The sequence below is a fragment of the Perognathus longimembris genome, chromosome 9, assembly GCF_023159225.1.
Source record: "Perognathus longimembris pacificus isolate PPM17 chromosome 9, ASM2315922v1, whole genome shotgun sequence".
Taxonomy (NCBI): Eukaryota; Metazoa; Chordata; class Mammalia; order Rodentia; family Heteromyidae; genus Perognathus; species Perognathus longimembris.
Genome location: NC_063169.1, coordinates 259,901 through 279,978, shown reverse-complemented (window position 1 = coordinate 279,978; position 20,078 = coordinate 259,901). Strand labels below are relative to the sequence as shown.

At 45.1% G+C, this 20,078-nt stretch overlaps 2 protein-coding genes and 1 long non-coding RNA gene across 3 annotated transcripts in view; all 3 read left to right on the top strand.

Moving 5' to 3' along the window:
* The window catches only part of LOC125357770 (collagen alpha-1(XIX) chain-like), a 35,859-nt gene extending 30,483 nt beyond the window's left edge, over positions 1-5,376 (top strand). Inside the window, exons 19-22 of the mRNA XM_048354690.1 lie at positions 3,198-3,233; positions 3,370-3,414; positions 5,113-5,274; positions 5,362-5,376. Of these exons, the coding sequence (XP_048210647.1) occupies positions 3,198-3,233; positions 3,370-3,414; positions 5,113-5,274; positions 5,362-5,376 (258 nt within the window). The remainder of the gene's footprint in view (positions 1-3,197; positions 3,234-3,369; positions 3,415-5,112; positions 5,275-5,361) is intronic.
* A 1,279-nt stretch (positions 5,377-6,655) lies between these two features.
* Positions 6,656-14,654, top strand: LOC125357792 (collagen alpha-1(XIX) chain-like). The gene is made up of 4 exons (XM_048354714.1): positions 6,656-6,700; positions 11,426-11,554; positions 14,096-14,173; positions 14,298-14,654. The coding sequence occupies exons 2-4, from the start codon at positions 11,431-11,433 to the stop codon at positions 14,432-14,434; spliced, it is 339 nt and encodes a 112-aa protein (XP_048210671.1). The 5' UTR covers positions 6,656-6,700; positions 11,426-11,430; the 3' UTR covers positions 14,435-14,654.
* Positions 14,655-17,791: 3,137 nt separating this feature from the next.
* Positions 17,792-19,064, top strand: LOC125357630. The gene is made up of 2 exons (XR_007212179.1): positions 17,792-18,781; positions 19,021-19,064. It is a non-coding gene; the product is annotated as an uncharacterized LOC125357630 (long non-coding RNA).
* The last annotated feature ends 1,014 nt before the right edge of the window (positions 19,065-20,078 follow it).

The following is a 20,078-nucleotide window of genomic DNA, read 5'->3' as shown; positions in this document are numbered from 1 at the left end:
CCCATTGCCTCCCCTCCATTGCTGGAAATTGCCAGGCTTAGGAAGAAGTAAGAGCGCTTCGGACAAATGGACGGGCGGGGGGGGGGGATGGTTCTGGAGTGGTTGGAGCCCTGTGTTGTGTCTCACTCACAATGGACAAGGCTATGGAATTCAGTGTGGAAAGTCAGTCCATTCCTTCAGTCTCAGTGTTCTCAGCAGAGTTAAAAAAAAAAAAAGGTGGCCCAGCACATCCTAAAACATTACACAAAACCCAAAGACCCAAAGACAACAGCCCTGGGAAGCTACGAGGGAAGCAGAAGCTCTTCTCTCCAATCCCTTCCCACTTCGTAGGTCACTGTCACTTGAGTGGCCATTCCTGACTGGGTGTCCTGACATGAGGGCTATGTGCTGTCATGCCCTGCTCTGCGGTGTGCATTTGCTCTGTGGCGTGTATCTGCTCTGTGGCATGGCGTGCATCTGCTCTGCGGCGTGCATCTGCCCCACAGTGTGCATCTGCTCTGCGGCACGCATCTGCTCTGCAGTGTGCACTTGCTTTGCAGTGTGCATCTGTGTGGCGTGCATCTGTGTGGCATGCATCTGCTCTGCGGTGTGCATCTCCTCTCTGGTGTGAATCTACTCTGTGGCGTGCATCTGCTCTGTGATGTGCATCTGCTCTATGTCATGCATCTGCTCTGCTGTGTGCATCTGTGAGGTGTGCATTTGCTTTGAGGCGTGCACCTGCTTGCCACTATTCTCAAGGGCTTAGCCTGGCTGGAAGGAGGGAACCCTGAGCTCGGCAAGCTCAGCCTCTTTTTTCAGGGTAGGACAACACTGGAGTTGAGCGAGGTGCCCATGGCTAGTAGGAAAGTCTCTACTACTGAGCCTTTCCCATGGCCTTTCTAGGCTTTAGCTCTTTTCCAGTTATGATCTTGAATGTTTTCAAGGCCTAAAACCACAGTCTTCCTAGCTGTCCCTCCCAGTTGGACAGGGCCCATTATACCAGGCTTGTCTGGTTAAGATAGGGTCTCATTAATATTTTTTCTGGTACTAGGGGTTGACGTCAGGGCCTGGGCACCATTCCTTATCTTTGTCACTAAAAGCCAGTGCTCTGCTACTTGAGCCACAGCACCACTTCTGGCTTTTTGCTGATTTATTAAGAGTCTCACAGACTTTCCTGCCTGGGCTGGATTCAAACCTCAATCCTCAGATCTCAGCCTCCTGAGTACTAGGATTATAGGTGTGAGCCACCAGTGCCAGGGAAGGAAGGGAGACATGGTTCAAAAAGAATTGTATTGGGGCTGGGAATATGGCCTAGTGGCAAGAGCGCTTGCCTCCTACACATGAAGCTCTCGGTTCGATTCCCCAGCACCATACATATATGGAAAACGGCCAGAAGGGGTGCTGTGGCTCAGGTGGCCGAGTGCTAGCCTTGAGTGGGAAGAAGCCAGGGACAGTGCTCAGGCCCTGAGTCCAAGGCCCAGGACAAAAAGAATTGTATTCACTACCTGATTCATATATGAAAGCACCCATCCCAAAAGACCATGCAGACACAGTCACATACAGGAAAAGTAGTTTTATTGCCAGCTGAGACAGACAAGGCCACCTCCTCCATGGGAGAGGGAGAATGTGACTGTCTGTTTCCCAGGGGCATCCTGGGGGCTAGTGTGTAAACAGGCAGAGTTTAGGTGTGGGTGGAGGGCATTCTGTTGACGCAGCTGGGGGCTAGAGCAGCTGACTGCTCCTGGAAGTAAAGTGGGAGGGGCTGAGGACCTGAGCTGGAAGGCCTGCTAACAGTGCACCTAACCCCCCTGTACACCAAGTCTACAGTAACAATAAATATAAAAATAGATTTTCTAAAAGGTCAGGGAATTGGGAGAAACCTAAGTGGGGCTAGGCACTGTCCTCACACCTGTAATCCTGGCTACACAAGAGGCTGAGATCTGAGGGTCTTGATTTGAAGCCAGCCCAGGCTGAAAAGTCCATGACACACTTATCTCCAATTAACCACCACCAAGGTAGAAGTAGAGCTGTGGTTGAAATGTAGAGTGCCAACCTTGAGTGAAAAAGCTCAGGGATAGCACCCAGGTCTTGCATTTAAGTCCAGAAATGGTGCATACACACACACAGGAGGGAGGGAGGGAGGGAGGGAGGAAGGGAGGGGGAAGGAGGGAGGGAGGGAGAGAGAGAGAGAGAAAGAGAGAGAGAGCACGCAAGTAGAAATTTAGTAGACTGAGAAGAGTGGAAATTTGTCTACTAAAGAGTGAAAATTTGTCTCAACTTCATAATGAGGAGTGAGGGGTGGCAGTACAAAAGTTGGGAAGGAGCTGGAAAAGAGAAGGTGAGGGCATTCTTCTATTTTCCCTATGAAAGAACGCTGAGATTTCCAGCTAAACATAAGGAAGGGGGAGTTTCTGCAAGAATTTGAAGCAATAGGACAACATACAAACTACTTCTGTCTCTGTCTCTGTATGTTTCTTTTTTTTTTTTTTTTTTTTTGCCAGTCCTGGGCCTTGGACTCAGGGCCTGAGCACTGTCCCTGGCTTCTTTTTGCTCAAGGCTAGCACTCTGCCACTTGAGCCACAGCGCCACTTCTGGCCATTTTCTGTATATGTGGTGCTGGGGAATTGAACCCAGGGCCTCATGTATACGAGGCAGGTACTCTTGCCACTAGGCCATATTCCCAGCCCCTCTGTATGTTTCTTTATTGCTATCTCTATGTGTGTGTGTGTGTGTGTGTCTGTGTGTGTGTGTCTGTGTGTCTGTGTGTGTCTGTGTCTGTGTCTGTGTCTGTCTGTCTTTCTCTCTTTTGTGCTGGTACTGGGGCTTCAATTCAGGGTCACATTCTTGTTTGGCTTTTCTGTTCAAAGCTTGTTCTCTATCACTTGAAACACACCTCTACCTCCAGCGTTTTGTTGGTTCATTGGAGATAGGACCACCCCCTTTTTTTTTGCCTGAGCTGGCTTTGAACTCTGAGCCTTAGCTCTCAGCCTACTTTTTAGCTGGGAATATAGGTATAAGTCACTGGTGCTACTGAGATTTGCTGCATTTGCCAAAGCAGGAAACTAGCAGGTGACAGTCAGACTCAGAGCTGTTTTATTGTATTGACTTGCCAGAATCTGATAAAAAGACAATTAAGGAACTATCCTTGAAATGGCTTCCTTTTGTGCTCATGTCTGTCAATGCAAAATTAGAAATACAAATCACTTTTGTCGTTATAGGGAATGAATGGAAAAGATGGATTACCAGGTGCTCAGGTATGGAAAACCTCATTTCAAGCATGAAGTGTAAAATCTCTGCTGGATAAGTATTTCCAGATCATCTGCCAACAGTGAGATAAGACTGGCTAAAAACTTGGCAAAACATGACTTTCCGTGTCCATGTGTTTTCCAGGGCATTGCAGGAAAGCCCGGCGACAGAGGCCCCAAAGGAGAGCGGGTATGTATTTCACTGCTATAGCTGCCCTTCACGTCTGCATCACAGAAGCGCCCCACCGCTGGGCCCTACCCTCATGCACAGAGACACTGCCAACACATCCTCCAGTGACTGGTGTTGGTGCCGTCCATTTCATTTCTACATGGCTCCTTTTTCTTTCCTCATCCCAGGATCACCAAGATCCCCAGTGGTTCCCTAATTTTCATTGTTTTAAAGTCATGACACAAGAGCAACCACAATGACAAATACTGGGCTGAAATGCACAGGGCGTGTGCTCGCTGAGGCCACCCTCCTGGGCTGTGCAGCCGGTCAAATACTCTACAGAGAAGACCTAGCCCTGACCACCTGTCCCCTACTGTGCCACACCACTTGGACATAGCGAAGTGTAGAGATGACAGGAAGCCGGGTGCTGGCGACCCACACATGTAATCCTGGGGAGGGGGGGAGGACTGAGGATCAGGGTTCAAAGCCAGCCCAGGCAAGAGAGTACCTGAGATTCTTATCTCCTATTAACCACCAGAAACCAGAGTGAAGCTGTGGCTCAACTGATAAAGCAGTAGCCTTGATCATAAAAGCTAAGAAAAGTGCCTAGGTCCTGAGTTCAAGCCCCAGAACCAGCACACAGACACACACACACACACACACACACACACACCAGTATCACCAAATACCACCACCAACAACATTAAAGAAATTTTGCTGTCAGATTCAGATAGTGTAGACTTAGTCCTAACTTCCTCTGATACCTTAACTCACAGATACTATAGTCAGTTTATACTATTATAAATAATAATATTGTGCTAGCAGTATAGAATATACTATTATACTAATAATGTACTATATTCAATCATACTATATACTAATATATCAATATTCCAATGTAATAGTTTACTAATATACTAGTATTCTATTAGTGTATACTATTAGTACATAATAGTATCATACAACTTTAAATAATAATACAAGTGAACTATAAGATATTGATTTATAATTTTAGTAATAATTTATAAGCATCAGTTATAGTTTATTTACATGATTGATATTATACTACTGATAATTATATAGTATAACTGGTCATCATGAGCAGATCTCATATTATTATGAGATTATAATTTTTGTATTTATGCTATCACTAATTGTCTCAGTCATTTGATTTGGATTTAGCACAGCCTCTCCTTCCTCTCTGAGATTGTCTGTTTAGGACTGGTTGTGGACCGGTGCACACCAGCGTGTGCACACCAGCACATGCCCATGTGAACGTTAGTCTAAGAACAAAACCTGAGGGTCCATCAAGGCCCAAACTGGGGTAGCACAGGGTGAGGAGGAACACAGCGTTAGGAGCGTGTTCCCGGAGCTTCTCTGTGTGAGGATGTGGGCATGCTCCACAGGAGGGAGCTCAGTGGGCCCCTCTGTTATCCAGTGGAGATGCTGGCCTTTGCACTGGGGTTGTGCTGGCTGGGACAGCAGACACCTGGTCCCCAAGGTAGAAGGGACACTGTGTTCACTGTTAATAACACTCACACAGGAAATGACTCCACAGTGCCCAGCATTTTCTAAGCATTTTATTTGGGTTAATTCATGTATTTCTCAACATTGATCTACATAGTTTAAATCACTGTCCAATGTCCCACTGTAAAAAAAAATACTAATATGAATGCAGACCTGTCCCAGAAAGACCACTGTTTCTTCTCCCCCAAACAGGGTGACCAAGGGATCCCGGGAGACAGAGGGCCCCAAGGTGAACGGGGAAAGCCAGGCCTTGTCGGCACAAAGGGGTCCCCAGGCCCTGTGGGGCCACCAGGAGACAAGGGCTCGATGGGACCCCCAGGCCACCAAGGCCCCCCTGGCTCCCCTGGAACTCTGGTAAGTGTGCCTGGCTTGCACTGGCTCTCCAGTGATTCATTACACCAGCCGTGGGACCACCCATTTCTGTTGCTCATTGTTTTACAGTCCATTGGCTTATAGTACATTGGACATTGCAAACATTTTATCAAGAATGATAATGCTGCTTGTATAAATAAAGCATACCTATACTGGCAGTTAAAGTCATGTGCCACACTCCGTTGAGCACTTGTGTTTGATCTTGTTCCTCTATGCTTTTATGAAGGTAGAAAGCGTTGGCTTGTCCAATGTCAGAGACTCACTAAGTGGGTGTACCTACGTCCAGCTGACTCCAAAACTTGCTTTCACAGTGCTGTGCACACTGTGTCTTTACTACACAAAACTGTGTGTGTGTGTGTGTTTAACATGTTAGAATTCATTCATCCTGAAGAGTGACTAGAAGGAAAAATCATTTAGGTGAAGGAAGCATGTTTGGTCAAGCAGCCCAGGGTGTTATTGATTCACAACTCTCTGGATTTTTAGTTGTGGCCATTGCTCGGAGGAGTTTAATCTGAAAATATCTGTGAGAAGATAGGATCTAATACATACTCTGATCTGATCTGATACATAAACAGCAAAACTGGACCTCCCACCATTTTTGTAGTTTATTTTTAAATAGTTTCCCTGAACTACTTGGATAAAGCTGTACAGTTGAACTTTTGGTTCTGGGCCAACAGTTAGTATTAGAGTCAGGAATTCAAGCTCATGTTTCATATGAGTGGGGCAAAAAGGAACTTTGGTACGGTATCCTTGGAACTATACTGTCCAGCAGGAACCACTGTAGGAGGCCACTGGATCTTCTTCTTTAGCTTTTTGCATTCCAAGTGAAGTGACCGCATCATCATGTTAGGAAAGGCCATGAGATTATCATCATGCAAACATACTCAGTATGGAAACAGGAGGGTGAAATTCACCATGAAGAATGGTTGAGAATCTACCAAGACAGGAACTTTTATTAGAAGTCGATTTGTGATCATGATGCTAACATTTGGATAGTGCCGGTTGAGTTCTGGAACCTTCTAAGTAAAGTAGCAGAGATGTCCTTCCTAACTGCATGAAGGTGTCCTGCTCGGTTAACAGGAAAAATGTTCATATGGCTGATGAAGGCTTCAGGCTGCAGCTTTTAAAGGAGTTATGCCCTTAAAAAAATGAAGTTATGCCCTTCAACTTACTCCCAATATCCTTACCAAAAGATACCCACTTCCCCTAGAGCCCATGGACAAAAGCATTTGCTGGCTAAAAGTGTTTCTACAGAAGTTAAGTTTGTAAATCCTGATATTTCTGGTCTTTATTCCTTTGTGCTATGCTTTCTTATAACACTATTCTTCTTTCCTTCCTTAGGCTGATGCTGTTTCATTTGAAGAAATAAAAAAGTATATCCATCAAGAGGTCCTAAGGATTTTTGAAGGTTAGATTTGCTTTATAACATTTCTGGGTCCTTCTCTCCTCTGTATGGTGGCCCCCTCAGTCACATGCTTGAAAGATGACCTAGGAACAACCTTGCAAGAAAGCACCCTCAGCACAGGATGGGTCCCCTGGTCTCCTCCCTGAAACTTCCCCTCATAGTGCCTGGTCTGTCAACCATTGCATCATGTCTTTCACATTCTTTCAGAGATCCGTTAGACTCCTAGTTTTCTCCCATCTGTGGAGTGCTTGATTTATAAGTTTCTTTCTTTACCCGTGATTTCATGACTAAGATGGACTTTGATCTATCTGGTCCTGGGTCTGCAAATCGTGGCCTATCAGCCATGCCCACCAACCACAGTGGAGAAATACATCCATATACATACATCTATATACACAGACAGATTTGTCCAGCACTGGAGCTTACACTCAGGGCCTGGGCACTGCCCTTGACCTTTTTTGCTCTAGGCTACAGCACTCTACCACTAGAGCCACAGGTCTACTTCCACCTTTTTGGTGATTAACTGAAGATAAGAATCTCACAGACTTTCCTGCCTGGGCTGGCTTCAAACCTGGATCCTCAGATTTCAGCCTCCTGAGTAGCTAGGATTATGGAAATAAGCCACCGGCACCTGACTGGTTTCTATATTTTTATTGAGAGACTTTAAATCTTCAGATTTTTTAATGAAAAGAGGAGTAACTCATAACATGTAATTTCAGTCAGTCTGTAAATAACAGATAATCAGCACATCGCCATGTTCATTTCTTTACATTTTTTTCTCTAGATGTTTTTTGCACTATATATATTTTGCATTATATATCTTTCTTTAAAAAAAAAAAGTATTGGGGGGCCAGAAGGTAGCTCAGTGGCAGAGTGCTTGCCTTGCAAGTGCAATGTCCTGGGTTTGATCCCCAGTACCAAAAAAAGAAACAAAAAATAAAAAATAAGTTTTAATATCTAGTCCTTTGCATAGAAAGTTTTCCTAATCTTGCTCTAGATAAATAAACCTAAAGTAGTATTGCGTTTTGTTTTTCTGAACATTTAGATTTTATTATTTATTCATTTGAATTTTCAGTTAATCCTGGATGTTTCTTAAGAAATCCCTTAAACTCAATTGCTTCCCACACCAGACTGTGCTTATTTTTGACACCCAATATGGTTTTATGTCTGGTCATATTGAGTTTCATGTGATATGGGTTGCATGTCTGAGTAGACTGGCAAGGCCTTGGGTTGAGTCCCCAGCCCTAGAAAACAAGTAAATAAATGACCAAGGGACCCCTGGCAGCCGTCAGTTGGCTCTTCTATCTATGTGTCATCTGTGTTTTGTGTACATGTACATCATCATTCTAGTTATTGATCGAAAAGTGGAATTAGTAAGTCAAAATGCATGTAGGCCCTGGTGGCTCACACCTATAATCCTAACTTCTCAGGAGGCTGAGCTCTGAGAATTTCGGTTTAAAGCCCACCCATAGGAAAGTCCGTGAGACACATCTCCAATAAACCCCCCAAAAGGCAGAAGTGGAGGTGTGGCAGTGGTAGGACATCAGCCTTGAGTGAAAAAGCCAAAGTAGGCATCAATCTAAGCCCCAAGAACTGTACCACAGGAAAAAAAACAACTCACTGTTTTTTAGGAATTCAAGGATGTAATCAGCTACACAAGCTCAATTCCCAATCTCTACTGCTAATGCATTTCAAAGCAACATTCCTACAAGGATGTGCCACAAATACAGTAGTTGTGATAAACCAGAAAACAAATAAAAATCTGCATGATGCTACTAAATTAGCAGTTTAACCAAAACTGGAAAACCAGACAGTGCAGGAAATCACTCTTGTGATATTTTTTGCCCTCTGAGATGAAACTATTTAATTTTGATATTCATGGTTTTTAAGAGACAATTTTTTTAAAAAGCCCTGAAACAATGGAACCAAAAAGTTACTTAAAAACCAGACTAGCAAGCTGATGAATTAAAGTTACTTCACCTTAAACAAAGAGGTACCAATATATTGATCAAGTTATGAGTATTTTCCTTGGGAAATCAGGCATACAATTATAGTTTTTATAATGGAGTAACAAAAGCAAGTAAGTGTTTTATACTGAGATAGTGAGTAATTAAGCATTTAAGTAGGTACTAGAAAAAATAGGACTAATTTTCCTTCAAAAATAGTTACAAATTATGTGTGTGATACAGAAGGTAGACCTGGGCCAGATGAAATCTGAATATACTCTTCTCTTAATCATGACATTTGTGATCACGTGAGCACTGGCGTGTGCACTGTAATGACGGTGCCCTCGTGTGAGCCCTGGCATGCACACTGTAGTTACAGTGCCCTCCCGTGAGTCCCGGCGTGTGCACTGTAATGGCGGTGCCCTCCCGTGAGTCCCGGCGTGTGCACTGTAATGACGGTGCCCTCCCGTGAGTCCCGGCGTGTGCACTGTAATGACGGTGCCCTCCCGTGAGCCCCGGCGTGTGCACTGTAATGACGGTGCCCTCACGTGAGCCCCGGCGTGTGCACTGTAATGACGGTGCCCTCCCGTGAGCCCCGGCGTGTGCACTGTAATGACGGTGCCCTCCCGTGAGTCCCGGCGTGTGCACTGTAATGACGGTGCCCTCCCGTGAGCCCCGGCGTGTGCACTGTAATGACGGTGCCCTCCCGTGAGCCCCGGCGTGTGCACTGTAATGACGGTGCCCTCCCGTGAGCCCCGGCGTGTGCACTGTAATGACGGTGCCCTCCCGTGAGCCCCGGCGTGTGCACTGTAATGACGGTGCCCTCCCGTGAGCCCCGGCGTGTGCACTGTAATGACGGTGCCCTCCCGTGAGCCCCGGCGTGTGCGTGGCACTGGCGAGTCTCCCTGCAGGGCAGCCTCGCCTTGGCCTCACTGGGTAGAATGACGGCTGTGACAGTTGCTTTGATAGTTAAGAACGTGTGTATGTGGCGTATACACACTTCTATGTGGAATTTAATTTGCTGCCTCATTAGAAAGCATAGCTAAAAAGAGATTAATTGATTAAAGATCCCTGAAACCAGAAACACAGTTAATACTACAGTGCTTCTGAACTCATCTCGATGCTCAGACATTTTCCGTTCTGGAGGATCACAGGTAGAGCTCAGAGGGAGGTAATTAGCCTTACGTGAAATGACTATTTCTTAGAGTATCTTAAAGCCATTTTCAGCTTTAAAGTAATTTGACTTGCTAAAAATGTTTTTAAATAACACCAAAAGTAGTAAATTCTTCCATTGAAAGGGAAAAACTAGTCATATGAATCTTTGTGTTTAGACACTTAAGTATTCAAGATGTTTCAAATGAAAAGAAATTTCACAGAAGTAGCTTCTGTTAAGAGCTATGCAAATATGCAAGTTTCAAGTTGTGATATTGTATTTCATGTTTTTATCAAGTACCCACTTTAATATACTATAAGGAAATACATCACAGTTATCATGACGGCGATGTGACAGCGCTGGCTCCCTCTGTGAACCTGCTAGAACGAGGGTATTGCGCCCACTACCCCAGGCAGACAGGGAGGGGGGTCACTTTGACACTCCTTCACAGAGTCGTGTAGTCACGTGATGTAAGAGTGTCCATGCCCCCCACCCCCCACCCCCACTTCCCACCCGGTCTGCTGGGGCTCAGACCTGTGAAGGCTACGCGTCTGCTCTGCTAGTTTTATAACAGAAATGGGGACATCTTAGTATTTGTATAACCCATCTGGTGTTCAAATTCTATGTGGAAAAAAAATGGTTATTTTTTAAACCTGTCTAAGGGCTTGCATTGTTTTGTTTTAGTTAATGTTGGTACTTGGGTTTAAAATAGGGTTTCTATTCTCATTCAGCCTTTTCACTCACAGCTTGAGCTCTAACACTTGAGCCACAGCGCTACTTCTGACTTTTGGCTGATTAATTGGAGAAAAGAATCTCACAGTCTCTACTGCCCAGGCTGGCTTCAAACCTCAACCCTCAGATCTCAGCCTCCTGAGTAGCTAGGATTACAAGTGTGAGCCCCTGGCACCCAGCTAATAATACATATCTTGATCATTTAAATAATTTTAAAAATATTGTATTCTCTATTCATAAGAAATGGAAGGTCAAGCCATTACTGAAAAATAGGGGAATTTGGCCCCAAATGTTGGAGAATTTGTGGACATATTTCAAATAGCTACCCAATCACATCAATGGAAAATGCCCCAAGGTTATTATTAAACAATTTTGTAGATTAGGTGCTGGTAGTTCACACCATTAATCTTAGCTACTCAGGAGGCTGAGATCTGAGGATCACAGTTCAAAGTCAGCCCAGGCAGAATTATCTGTGAGACTCTTCAATTAACCACCAAAAAGCTGAAAGTGAAGCTGTGGTTCAAATGATAAAGCACCAGGCTTGAGCACAAAAGCCAAGTGAGAGCATGAGGCCCTGAGGTCAAGCCCCAGTACCTGCACAAAAACAAAAAACACATTTTACAATAAGAACCTAAATTCTCTCCACAAGTCACAAACAGTCATTAGAGTCTAGGCTGCTACAGCTTAGAAACACGTCCAACCCTCTGAGCAACATCCTTCTGTCTATACAACCTGCTTTGTGTGTCTCATCACAAACAGCACTCCACCCACTTGGTAAATTGTATGTACTTATATTGGCCTGAATTTTTTAAAGTACTTGACCATTATTCTGAAGAATCATTGATATAACATATTTCCATTTCCTGACATAAATTATGTTTTCTTTCATACACGCAGAGAGGATGGCTGTGATCCTGTCCCAGCTCAAGCTGCCAGCAGCCATGTTGGCTGCACAGGCCCATGGGAGGCCGGGGCCTCCAGGGAAGGATGGACTGCCCGGGCCCCCAGGAGACCCCGGGCCCCAAGGTCAGTCTGCAGGTGGAAGACGGGTTGGGCTGATTTCTGACCTTCAATACATGCTAACTACAGTTAAAGGAATACATCTATGTCTCTGTATGTCTAATATACACAAAGTGACTTACTAGAGCATATTTGTCCATGTCTGATTTTGTAGCAGTGTTTCACAGTTACTACTTCATATTAAAATGGACCAGTACATGCTATGTTCATGCCTTTAATATAATACAGTAATGTGTGTTCCTGGCAACCCTGAGATGTTTATGCTTCCCTTTATGCTATGTTAGACTACAAGACTCATCATCTTAGAATCTCAAAGAAACTGAGAGAAGAATCATAGATAATCTTAGTACAAATATAATCATTAAGGTCTAAAGTATTGGGGGGGGGATATTTCTGAATGTGTGTGTGCATGTGTGTACTGGACCTGGGACTTGAACCCTTAGATTCTTTTGTCCACAGCTAGTGCTCTACCACTTGAGCCACAGCTCCACCTTTGGATTTTTAGTGATTGGTCGGAGATAAGAGTCTTGTGGACTTTGTTGCACAGGCTGGCTTTGAACTGTGATCTTCAGATCTTAGCCACCTGTGTAGCTAGGATTAGAGGTGTAAGCCACCAGTTCCTGGCACTTTTGACCTTTAAAGAATTCTTTAATGGGGGAGAGTGATGGAAGGAGGGAGAGTCATTGATCAAGATTCATTGTACTCACAAGCTGACATCGTGAATTGAAACCCCCTTTGTATAACTACTCAAAGATGATTTTTAAAAATAATTCTTCATATGATTTCTAAAATTCTAAAGCCCAAGTTATGCTTGCAAGATAATGTGTTGCACTGATGACAACTCAACTTGTCAAATGACATGTTCTTAAAGTGAGCTGGACTAAGTTCTTCTGACAGAGAGAACTCAAAAGAATTTGGCTTACTATCAACAATGAAGTGGCCAATAGGCCTGGCTTAGAAGATTCCAGAAATCTTCCAGGGAGCCCTCTCTCATCGGAGGAGGAGCAGAAAGGCTGTGGCCACAGGCCCCCCGCTAGCCTAGGAACTGTGGGGCACTCTGTCAGGCAGCATCTGCTGAGAACCAGCCCCCTGCCCCGTTCTCTGAGCCTCGCAGCCCCTGGGTGTCCACACAGGTGGACGGATACTCAGACCCCGGCAGGGGTCCCAGCCTTGGCTGGCCACTGGTGCCACAGAAATAGTTTGCCCTACACAGCTCCTGAGATATGACACAGAATTGGCCACAGGACCTTGCTCACACACAGGACTGGCCACGGGAACCCTGCCTCCAGGTGAGGCCTCATGTTGACCCTCAAACAAACTGAAATTAACTAGTCATACTTTGCCTGGTTATTCTGGAAGACAGTTACACTGGATTATAGCTAGTCTCACTGCTCAGCCTGAAAATGAACTTTCTCTCGTTCTGTCTTTTCTCTTTCTTAGTGGCTCTGGCACGTACACTCACTTGCTAAGCAGCTGTTGTCCTACCACTTTAGCCACATCCCAGTCCTTCCTATTTTTGTTATTTTTGAGAAAGGGTCTCACATTTTCGGCTGTGGTCCCCTGTTTACCCTTCCCGCTTAGCTGGGATGACAGGTGCAGTGACTACACCCAGATTTTAATGGTTGAGACAGGATCCCATCATCCTATCTGATCTGTCTTTAAATCATGAGCCTTCTCATCTCTACCTCCAAAATAGCTGGAATTGCAAGTATGAGTCATCAGCCCAGCCACTCTAGTTTTATTAAACATGTATGTCACCTTGTTAAGACGATAAGGAGCTAGACAGTTGGAATAGAGTCCGGGGTAACCGTCACTGTGTGCGCTGTGGCCAGAGGGTGGTGATTGCCATTCACTAGTCAGGTCCATTCTGCAGCTAGGACATATGAAGTACATGGGAGCTGGAGAGACCTTGAGATCCCATCCAAAGACACCAGACTGAGAATAAGCCCCAATGACACCAACATGTGTGCGTGCGCACACACATGCACAGGCACAGGCTTGAACTCAAGGCGTGGGTGCTACCTCTGAGCTTTTTTGCTCAAGGCTAGTGTTCTACCACTCAAGCCACAATTCTGCTTCCAGATTTGGAGTAGCTAATTGGAGAAAAGAATCTGACAGACTTTCCTGGCTTTGAACTATTATCCTCAAATCTCAGCTTTCAGAGTAGCTGGGATTATAGGTATGAGCCTGAAAGTAGACTTCTTTTACTCACTTTGAACCTGGACACCTATGAGAACCCCTGAAGAGGGCCATTCACATGGTCACAGCTACATATAGGAAGATATGACTGATTCGAGTCATTTACATGTCAGTTCAGTACAGAAAGATCACACAAGCAAAAGTTTGACCAGTGGGATGTTTTATAATTATGTGTATTTTTAAAGATCTCGATTGCCTTACTGTGCCTTATCCGATATTTAAATATGACTATAGATAACTAATACATGAATCGTGCTGTGAAAATCACTTAAATGTCCTAGACTTGGAAAATGATTCTTCTATGTTGCTACAGGTCGATTTTTCCTTTTGTGTCTGTTTCTCTCTTAGGCTACCGAGGACAGAAGGGCGAACGAGGTGAACCTGGCATTGGGCTGCCAGGGAGCCCCGGTCTTCCGGGGTCCTCAGGTAATGGTGATGTGTGCTTAGTACCAGCAACCTCTCAGACAAGAATGCAGGCTGGAGTTGGTGGGAGGATGGAGGATGGGGCCACTGCTGCCTGGCCTTCTGACGGGATCTTTTGTTCCATTAGCTCTGAGTCAGCCAGGTTCACCAGGTGTCCCAGGCCCCCAGGGCCCACCAGGCCCCAGTGGGCGATGTAACCCAGAAGACTGCCTCTACCCTGCTCTGCTGACCCAGCAGGGACAGGCGGGACATGGTCACACCTAAGCAAGACTCCGTTCCTGCAGGACAACCTGGCCTTCTGAGCGGTGGCAAAGCCGTGAAACTCTCATCATTTGCAAGCTGCTTTTCTTTTCTTCTTCTTTTTTTAACGTGTGTAACCCAACCTCAAAAGCCACAATTTGAGTCTTACTCCTATAGCAATTTCAAATCAATATTATTAGATTTCCCCAAATTCATTCCATATGTTTTGCTTTATTATTTCTATTGTGTGGTTTGAGTGCTTGAGGGCCAGTAACTGGGTTTTGAACTCACGGCCTGAGGGCTCTTCCTTAGCTTTTTCACTTAAGGCTGGCACTCTACCACTTGAGCCACAGCTCTACTTCTGGCTTTTTGGTGATTAATTTAAATAAGAGTTTCATGGTCTTTCCAACCTGAGCTGTCTTCAAACCTCCATCCTCAGATATCTGACATATCTAGGATTACAGGTGTGAGCCACGGGCGCCTGGCTTACTATGATTTTTTATTCAGGTTTGATATGAGATTTGCAAGCAAACCTTGTCACCGATTCTTGCACAGTATCACTTGGCTGTCTGATGATGGTGCACAATGTGTAGACAGTTGCCTGTAGTTGGCCTGTGGTTTCTGAATTTTAAGGCTTCAGACTCACCTTGAGTTTTCTTTGAGTTTAAAGTCACTGTCATTAGTAAACATTTTGTCAACTTTGAGATAATGCATCATTCCTGTTGAACTTCTCACTCTTTACAAGAAAAAAAACAACTTCCATTTTCCTACATCCATCCCACCAATACAGAACATAACGATGGACAGGCGCTTAGATTTTGAAATAAAAATACAGACTATTTTTTTAATCAAGGAGCCCTGAAACTCTCAAAAGCTGACAACTGAAATGATTTTGTGAGTTCTTTGTAATGAGCTCAATTTGAAGCAATCACTACTGGAACGAATGCATACTGCATGGAGAAAAAGGAGGAAGCAATGAAGAGTTCCACAGGAGCGTCCACCTTTCTGTGCTCCCTGACTCAGCTTCTCTCTCCATCTGCAGCAAGCTGTTTTCCTCAGAGGCGTGGAGCTGCCTTTGGTTCTCAAAGCCAAGTGAACCTGCTTCCTTTGCAAATGACCTTCCTATGCAGCTTTCTCCTTCTGACCTCATCCTCAGACTTAAATCCTCGTCCTCAAAGGGAAGGACAGGATTGGAAAAGATGCCTACTTGCCCTTGGGAAGGAGTGTGGGGCGTGGGGTGCAGGCAAAGGCATGCTGAGGAGGCGGAGCCTGTGTGGGAAGGGGCGGAGCCTGGCAGCCCCCAGGAGGGGCCTGGCTCAGAGGCCCCGGCGGGCAGAAGGCACAGCTCCACACCCCAGGCAGACCACAGGCCGAGGCGCGGTGTGGTGTCTAAGTGCGGCCGTGACTGAGCTGGTCTTCGTTAGAGATGGGCGGACCGCCGGTCAGGCACTGTGCACGTGGCGTGCATAGACACACAACCTGTGGTTCCTAGGGAATTTTGCTGCATATTTCAAATCCAAGTTTTATTTATTTTCCGAAGGTTATTTTATTTATTGTGTTTTTTAACATTAAATTTATTTCCCCCATTCTTTCCTGTGCAATACCAACAATGGTGCTGTTTTTACATTACTCAATTGGAAGCTGCATGTGTATTTTGCACATGTATCTCTTTAGTAAAACAATTCACCCATAAAAAGTGTACATAGGTTTAAATTTTGGTGCTTTGTGTATATCTTGAGCTTTTAATGTGTTCAATTTTCTGAGTAGTTGCAACTTCTCTGATGCATACTAAATTTACCTGAATTTGTCATAAGGCTAAATTTTTACATGTTTTCAAAGATTATTTTTTCATATTAATAAGTTGTTGATCTTTTTACTTCTTGGCTAATTCAAGAACATTTATTTTGACATTTTAATGTTCCAGGGACATTTTTGCCGATGGCTATCAATTTGGTTATTTTTTACTTTTTAGTTGAGACTTTCATATACATATAAAGTTGCGGTTCATTTTCTTATCTTATAATACTGTTGTTTTCATTCTACCGACTATGTCGGCATTGTTTCTGACTCAATAGCCTGGAGTCTTTTCTTCTTTGGTTTGTTGCTGCTCCAGGAGTTGGGTTTATTCCAGTGCTTGGAGGCGGGCAGGGGTGGAGCGCGAGGCCGGCGCAGGTCAACTCCGGCCCCCTGCAGGCCCCGCCCTGCCTCCGGCCGGCCCCGCCCTGCCTCCCCGCCGGCCCCGCCCTGCCTCCCGCCGGCCCCGCCCTGCCTCCCCGCCGGCCCCGCCCTGCCTCCCCGCCGGCCCCGCCCTGCCTCCCCGCCGGCCCCGCCCTGCCTCCCGGCCGGCCCCGCCCTGCCTCCCCGCCGGCCCCGCCCTGCCTCCCGGCCGGCCCCGCCCTGCCTCCCCGCCGGCCCCGCCCTACCTTCTCCCCCCTCCCCCCCCAGCCCGCAGACGCAGACGCGGCTCTCCCACCTCTGCTCGGCGCCCAGGCTGGCACAGCGCCGGGGCCCAGCGGCCCACGCGGGGCGGACCCACGTGCCCGCCCCTCCGGCCCAGGCCCGGCCGCGGGCCACGCGGGTGACCCGGCCACTCGGGACCCGTTCCCACTCTCCGTGGGAACAGAGATGGCCGTGGCAGGGAGGGGAAGACGGCACCCCGGCCCCATCGGCGTCCCCGTGGGAAGCACTCGGGGTTCTACTTACAGTCAATGCTGACACTGTTTTTCCCACGTACGCGAATGTTGGAATTCCAGTCTTCAGTTTTATCCCCAGGTCAGTTCACACTTTCAGATTGCAGTCTCCTCCATGTGACTTCAAGTAACATTGTGGCCCTTGGAAGCTGGAGGGAAAGGAGCTATGGGCGCACGTGGAACCCCCTCCCCGCTCCACCAGGCCTTGGGACGGGTCACGACTGCGCTTTGCAGGTCACATCTGAAACCACGCCGCGCCCCCCCCCCCCCCCCCGCGGCTGTGACACTGAAAATGACTTCTCACCATGTACAACCACCACGCTGCACTTCTTCAACTTCGCATGTTGCTCAGAGCAGTTTAATAATGACTACCTCCTTTGCTTGTTGGTGTATTTTACGCTGTTGGAATTTTTAAACTGTGGTTACCTACAGAACCTAATTATTCTAAGACATATTGTCTGTAAACACTTTCACTTTGGTGTTCAGCATAGGAAGTAATTTGATGACTCCGTCCTAGGCGGTAAGTAAGCCTTTAGTCCCACTCGTGTGGGAGTTGTGACTTACCTCCTTGTGTCCACAGGATGTGGACAACTACATCACACCTTGGTCTTTGCACTTTTTAATTTACTTTTGTAAATCGTTTTTGTAATTTTTTGTTTTGTTAATTTTTGTTTTTCCTAATTTTAAATATCTTTGTGAAGCAGGCACAAGGGCCTTTGTTTTGTTCCCTGCTTCAATCTTATTTCTTCAGTGCACACACACACACACACACACCCCTGGTCAACATGCAGATGAGCCATTTGTGCTTTTGATTGTAAACTGCCCTATTTTAGTGAAGAATGCAGAGGCACTAAGTAACCACCCTGCCTTTTAGACAGGACAGATGCTTTTCTGGGAGAAAAACAAAAGGCATCTCGCTTACCAGAAGTAGACAATTTACCAAATCACACAGTGTCTAAACTCCATATTATTCAAGTCAAATTTTTAATTTCTATAACGTCTATATTTTCTAGAATGTACTATTTATAAATAATAGGAATACTGTCATTCCAAACTATCTTCCCAGAATGTTGGTAGTAATATTCTGAGATGGAGGACTCCTAAGTACCATGATAATATTGCCTTAGGAAAGTTTTATAGATTTGTTCCCCATGCTTGGTCTTCAGTTCTTTTCCACCTTGATCTGTATGTGATACACACATGCTATCCCTGTCGGGGTTTCTCTGGGCTGTGACTTGACATGGGAGGACCTGACACCACACCGAGTCAGATTCCCTCCTGCACCCGGACTCTCCCAAGCTACCCAGACTTGGGTGGCAGAGGGGCAGCATCTGTCACAAATGACGTGGTGACTCGAAACCCCTTTATACAACTTATATTTAAATTTTTTGGTTTAATTTAAAAATATGATACAGGAAAAAAAAGTTTCTCAGACTTCTAAGAGAAAATAATTCATGTATTTCCTACCTGATTCAATGTAATTCCACAAAATTGTCTCACTTACTAAATAGCTGATAAAAGTAGCATTTGCTACACTAATAATTTGATTATCTACTGGGAATTTGAGGACACAGCTCAGATGGTTAGCTTCAGTCTTGTTTTCTGATGTAGCTGGAGGTAACATCCAGACATTTCACTCAAAATCATGCCAGGAAAATTGATCAGTTTGGTGAAATGAAAGGTAGTGCTGGGGGGCTGGGAATATGGCCTAGTGGCAAGAGTGCTTGCTTCATATACATGAAGCCCTGGGTTCGATTCCCCAGCAACACATTTATAGCAAACGGCCAGAAATGGCTCTGTGGCTCAAGTGGCAGAGTGCTAGCCTTGAGCAAAAAAAGAAGCCAGGGACAGTGCTCAGGCCCTGAGTTCAAGGCCCAAGACTGGCAAAAAAAAAAAAAAAGAAGGTATCAAATGAGAAAGGTAGTGCTGGGGTATGCAGAAAATATTTTCATTTAGACTGGAGACTCAGCAAGGGAAAAATTACCCAAGGGACATGACAGGCTTTTAAGTCTAAAGCACAGTCTAATAAAACGCAGATGATAGAAAATTCCAGGTTCAAATCAAATAGCAAATGATGGATGGTGCCACCCAAAATTGTAGCTACTTGCTTCAAACTTGTCAAAATACTAATAACATATAACAGAGTTAGCATAAAATCAACAGAAATGTGTGTGTGCTTGAATATAATAAGCCTATGATTGTAAAGATGATACTCTGTTTTGCTGTGCTATTTGATGTGTATTGAGGAAGAAATATCTTTATTCATGTATTTAAATTGAAATTGTATCATGGTGTATTTTATGACTATTTATTTTTAAAATCACAGTTGCAATGTATTCTCCATTTTGTTTGCTCTATATCTTACCTCAACTGACTGTTTAAGGTTTAATTCACTATATTCATGTTAAATGGGAATATAATTCTAAGAATCATAATTCTAAGAAGCCTTTATTCCTGTATCTTCCGTTATGCATAATGAGCTTGTGGCTTATCTCAGCAATAAAAGAATTGTCCCTAGTTCAGGGAATTCTACAGGGCAGTTATGAACCATGTATCTATGCTGCCACTTCCAAAGATCAGACTTGCATTCCATGCTATTAGATCTCGGCCCCAGTGAAGCCACCAAACCATCCTCCCCAAGCCCAAGCCCCATAGGCAGCGGGAACCCTCTCATCCCACTGTGTTCAAGTTAACACCATGATGACAATGATATTTAATGAATCATTGCTTGACTTGTTACAATTAAATTCACACTGCATCGCCCTGGGAGCAATTGAAAACCCTCATACAACAATTTCAGATGAGAATTGTAAGCGGAAACCAGAATCAGAGTGCACAAGCCCTTAAGATTCCTGTCTCCCAGTGTGACGCCCTCAGTAAAATCATGAGAGACTTGCTGTCAAGGTTTTGAATGAGATGAGCTTTATACTATTCCCATAAGACAAAAGGCTTTAATATGGAGCATGCTTTCTTAGTGA

Bases quoted from the DNA above. Each gene is read 5' to 3' on its own strand.
- LOC125357792 (XM_048354714.1), top strand. From the start codon at position 11,431: ATGGCTGTGATCCTGTCCCAGCTCAAGCTGCCAGCAGCCATGTTGGCT. The intron at 11,555-14,095 runs GTCAGTCTGCAG...TTTCTCTCTTAG, and splicing joins AGGAGACCCCGGGCCCCAAG to GCTACCGAGGACAGAAGGGC. The intron at 14,174-14,297 runs GTAATGGTGATG...TTGTTCCATTAG, and splicing joins CGGTCTTCCGGGGTCCTCAG to CTCTGAGTCAGCCAGGTTCA.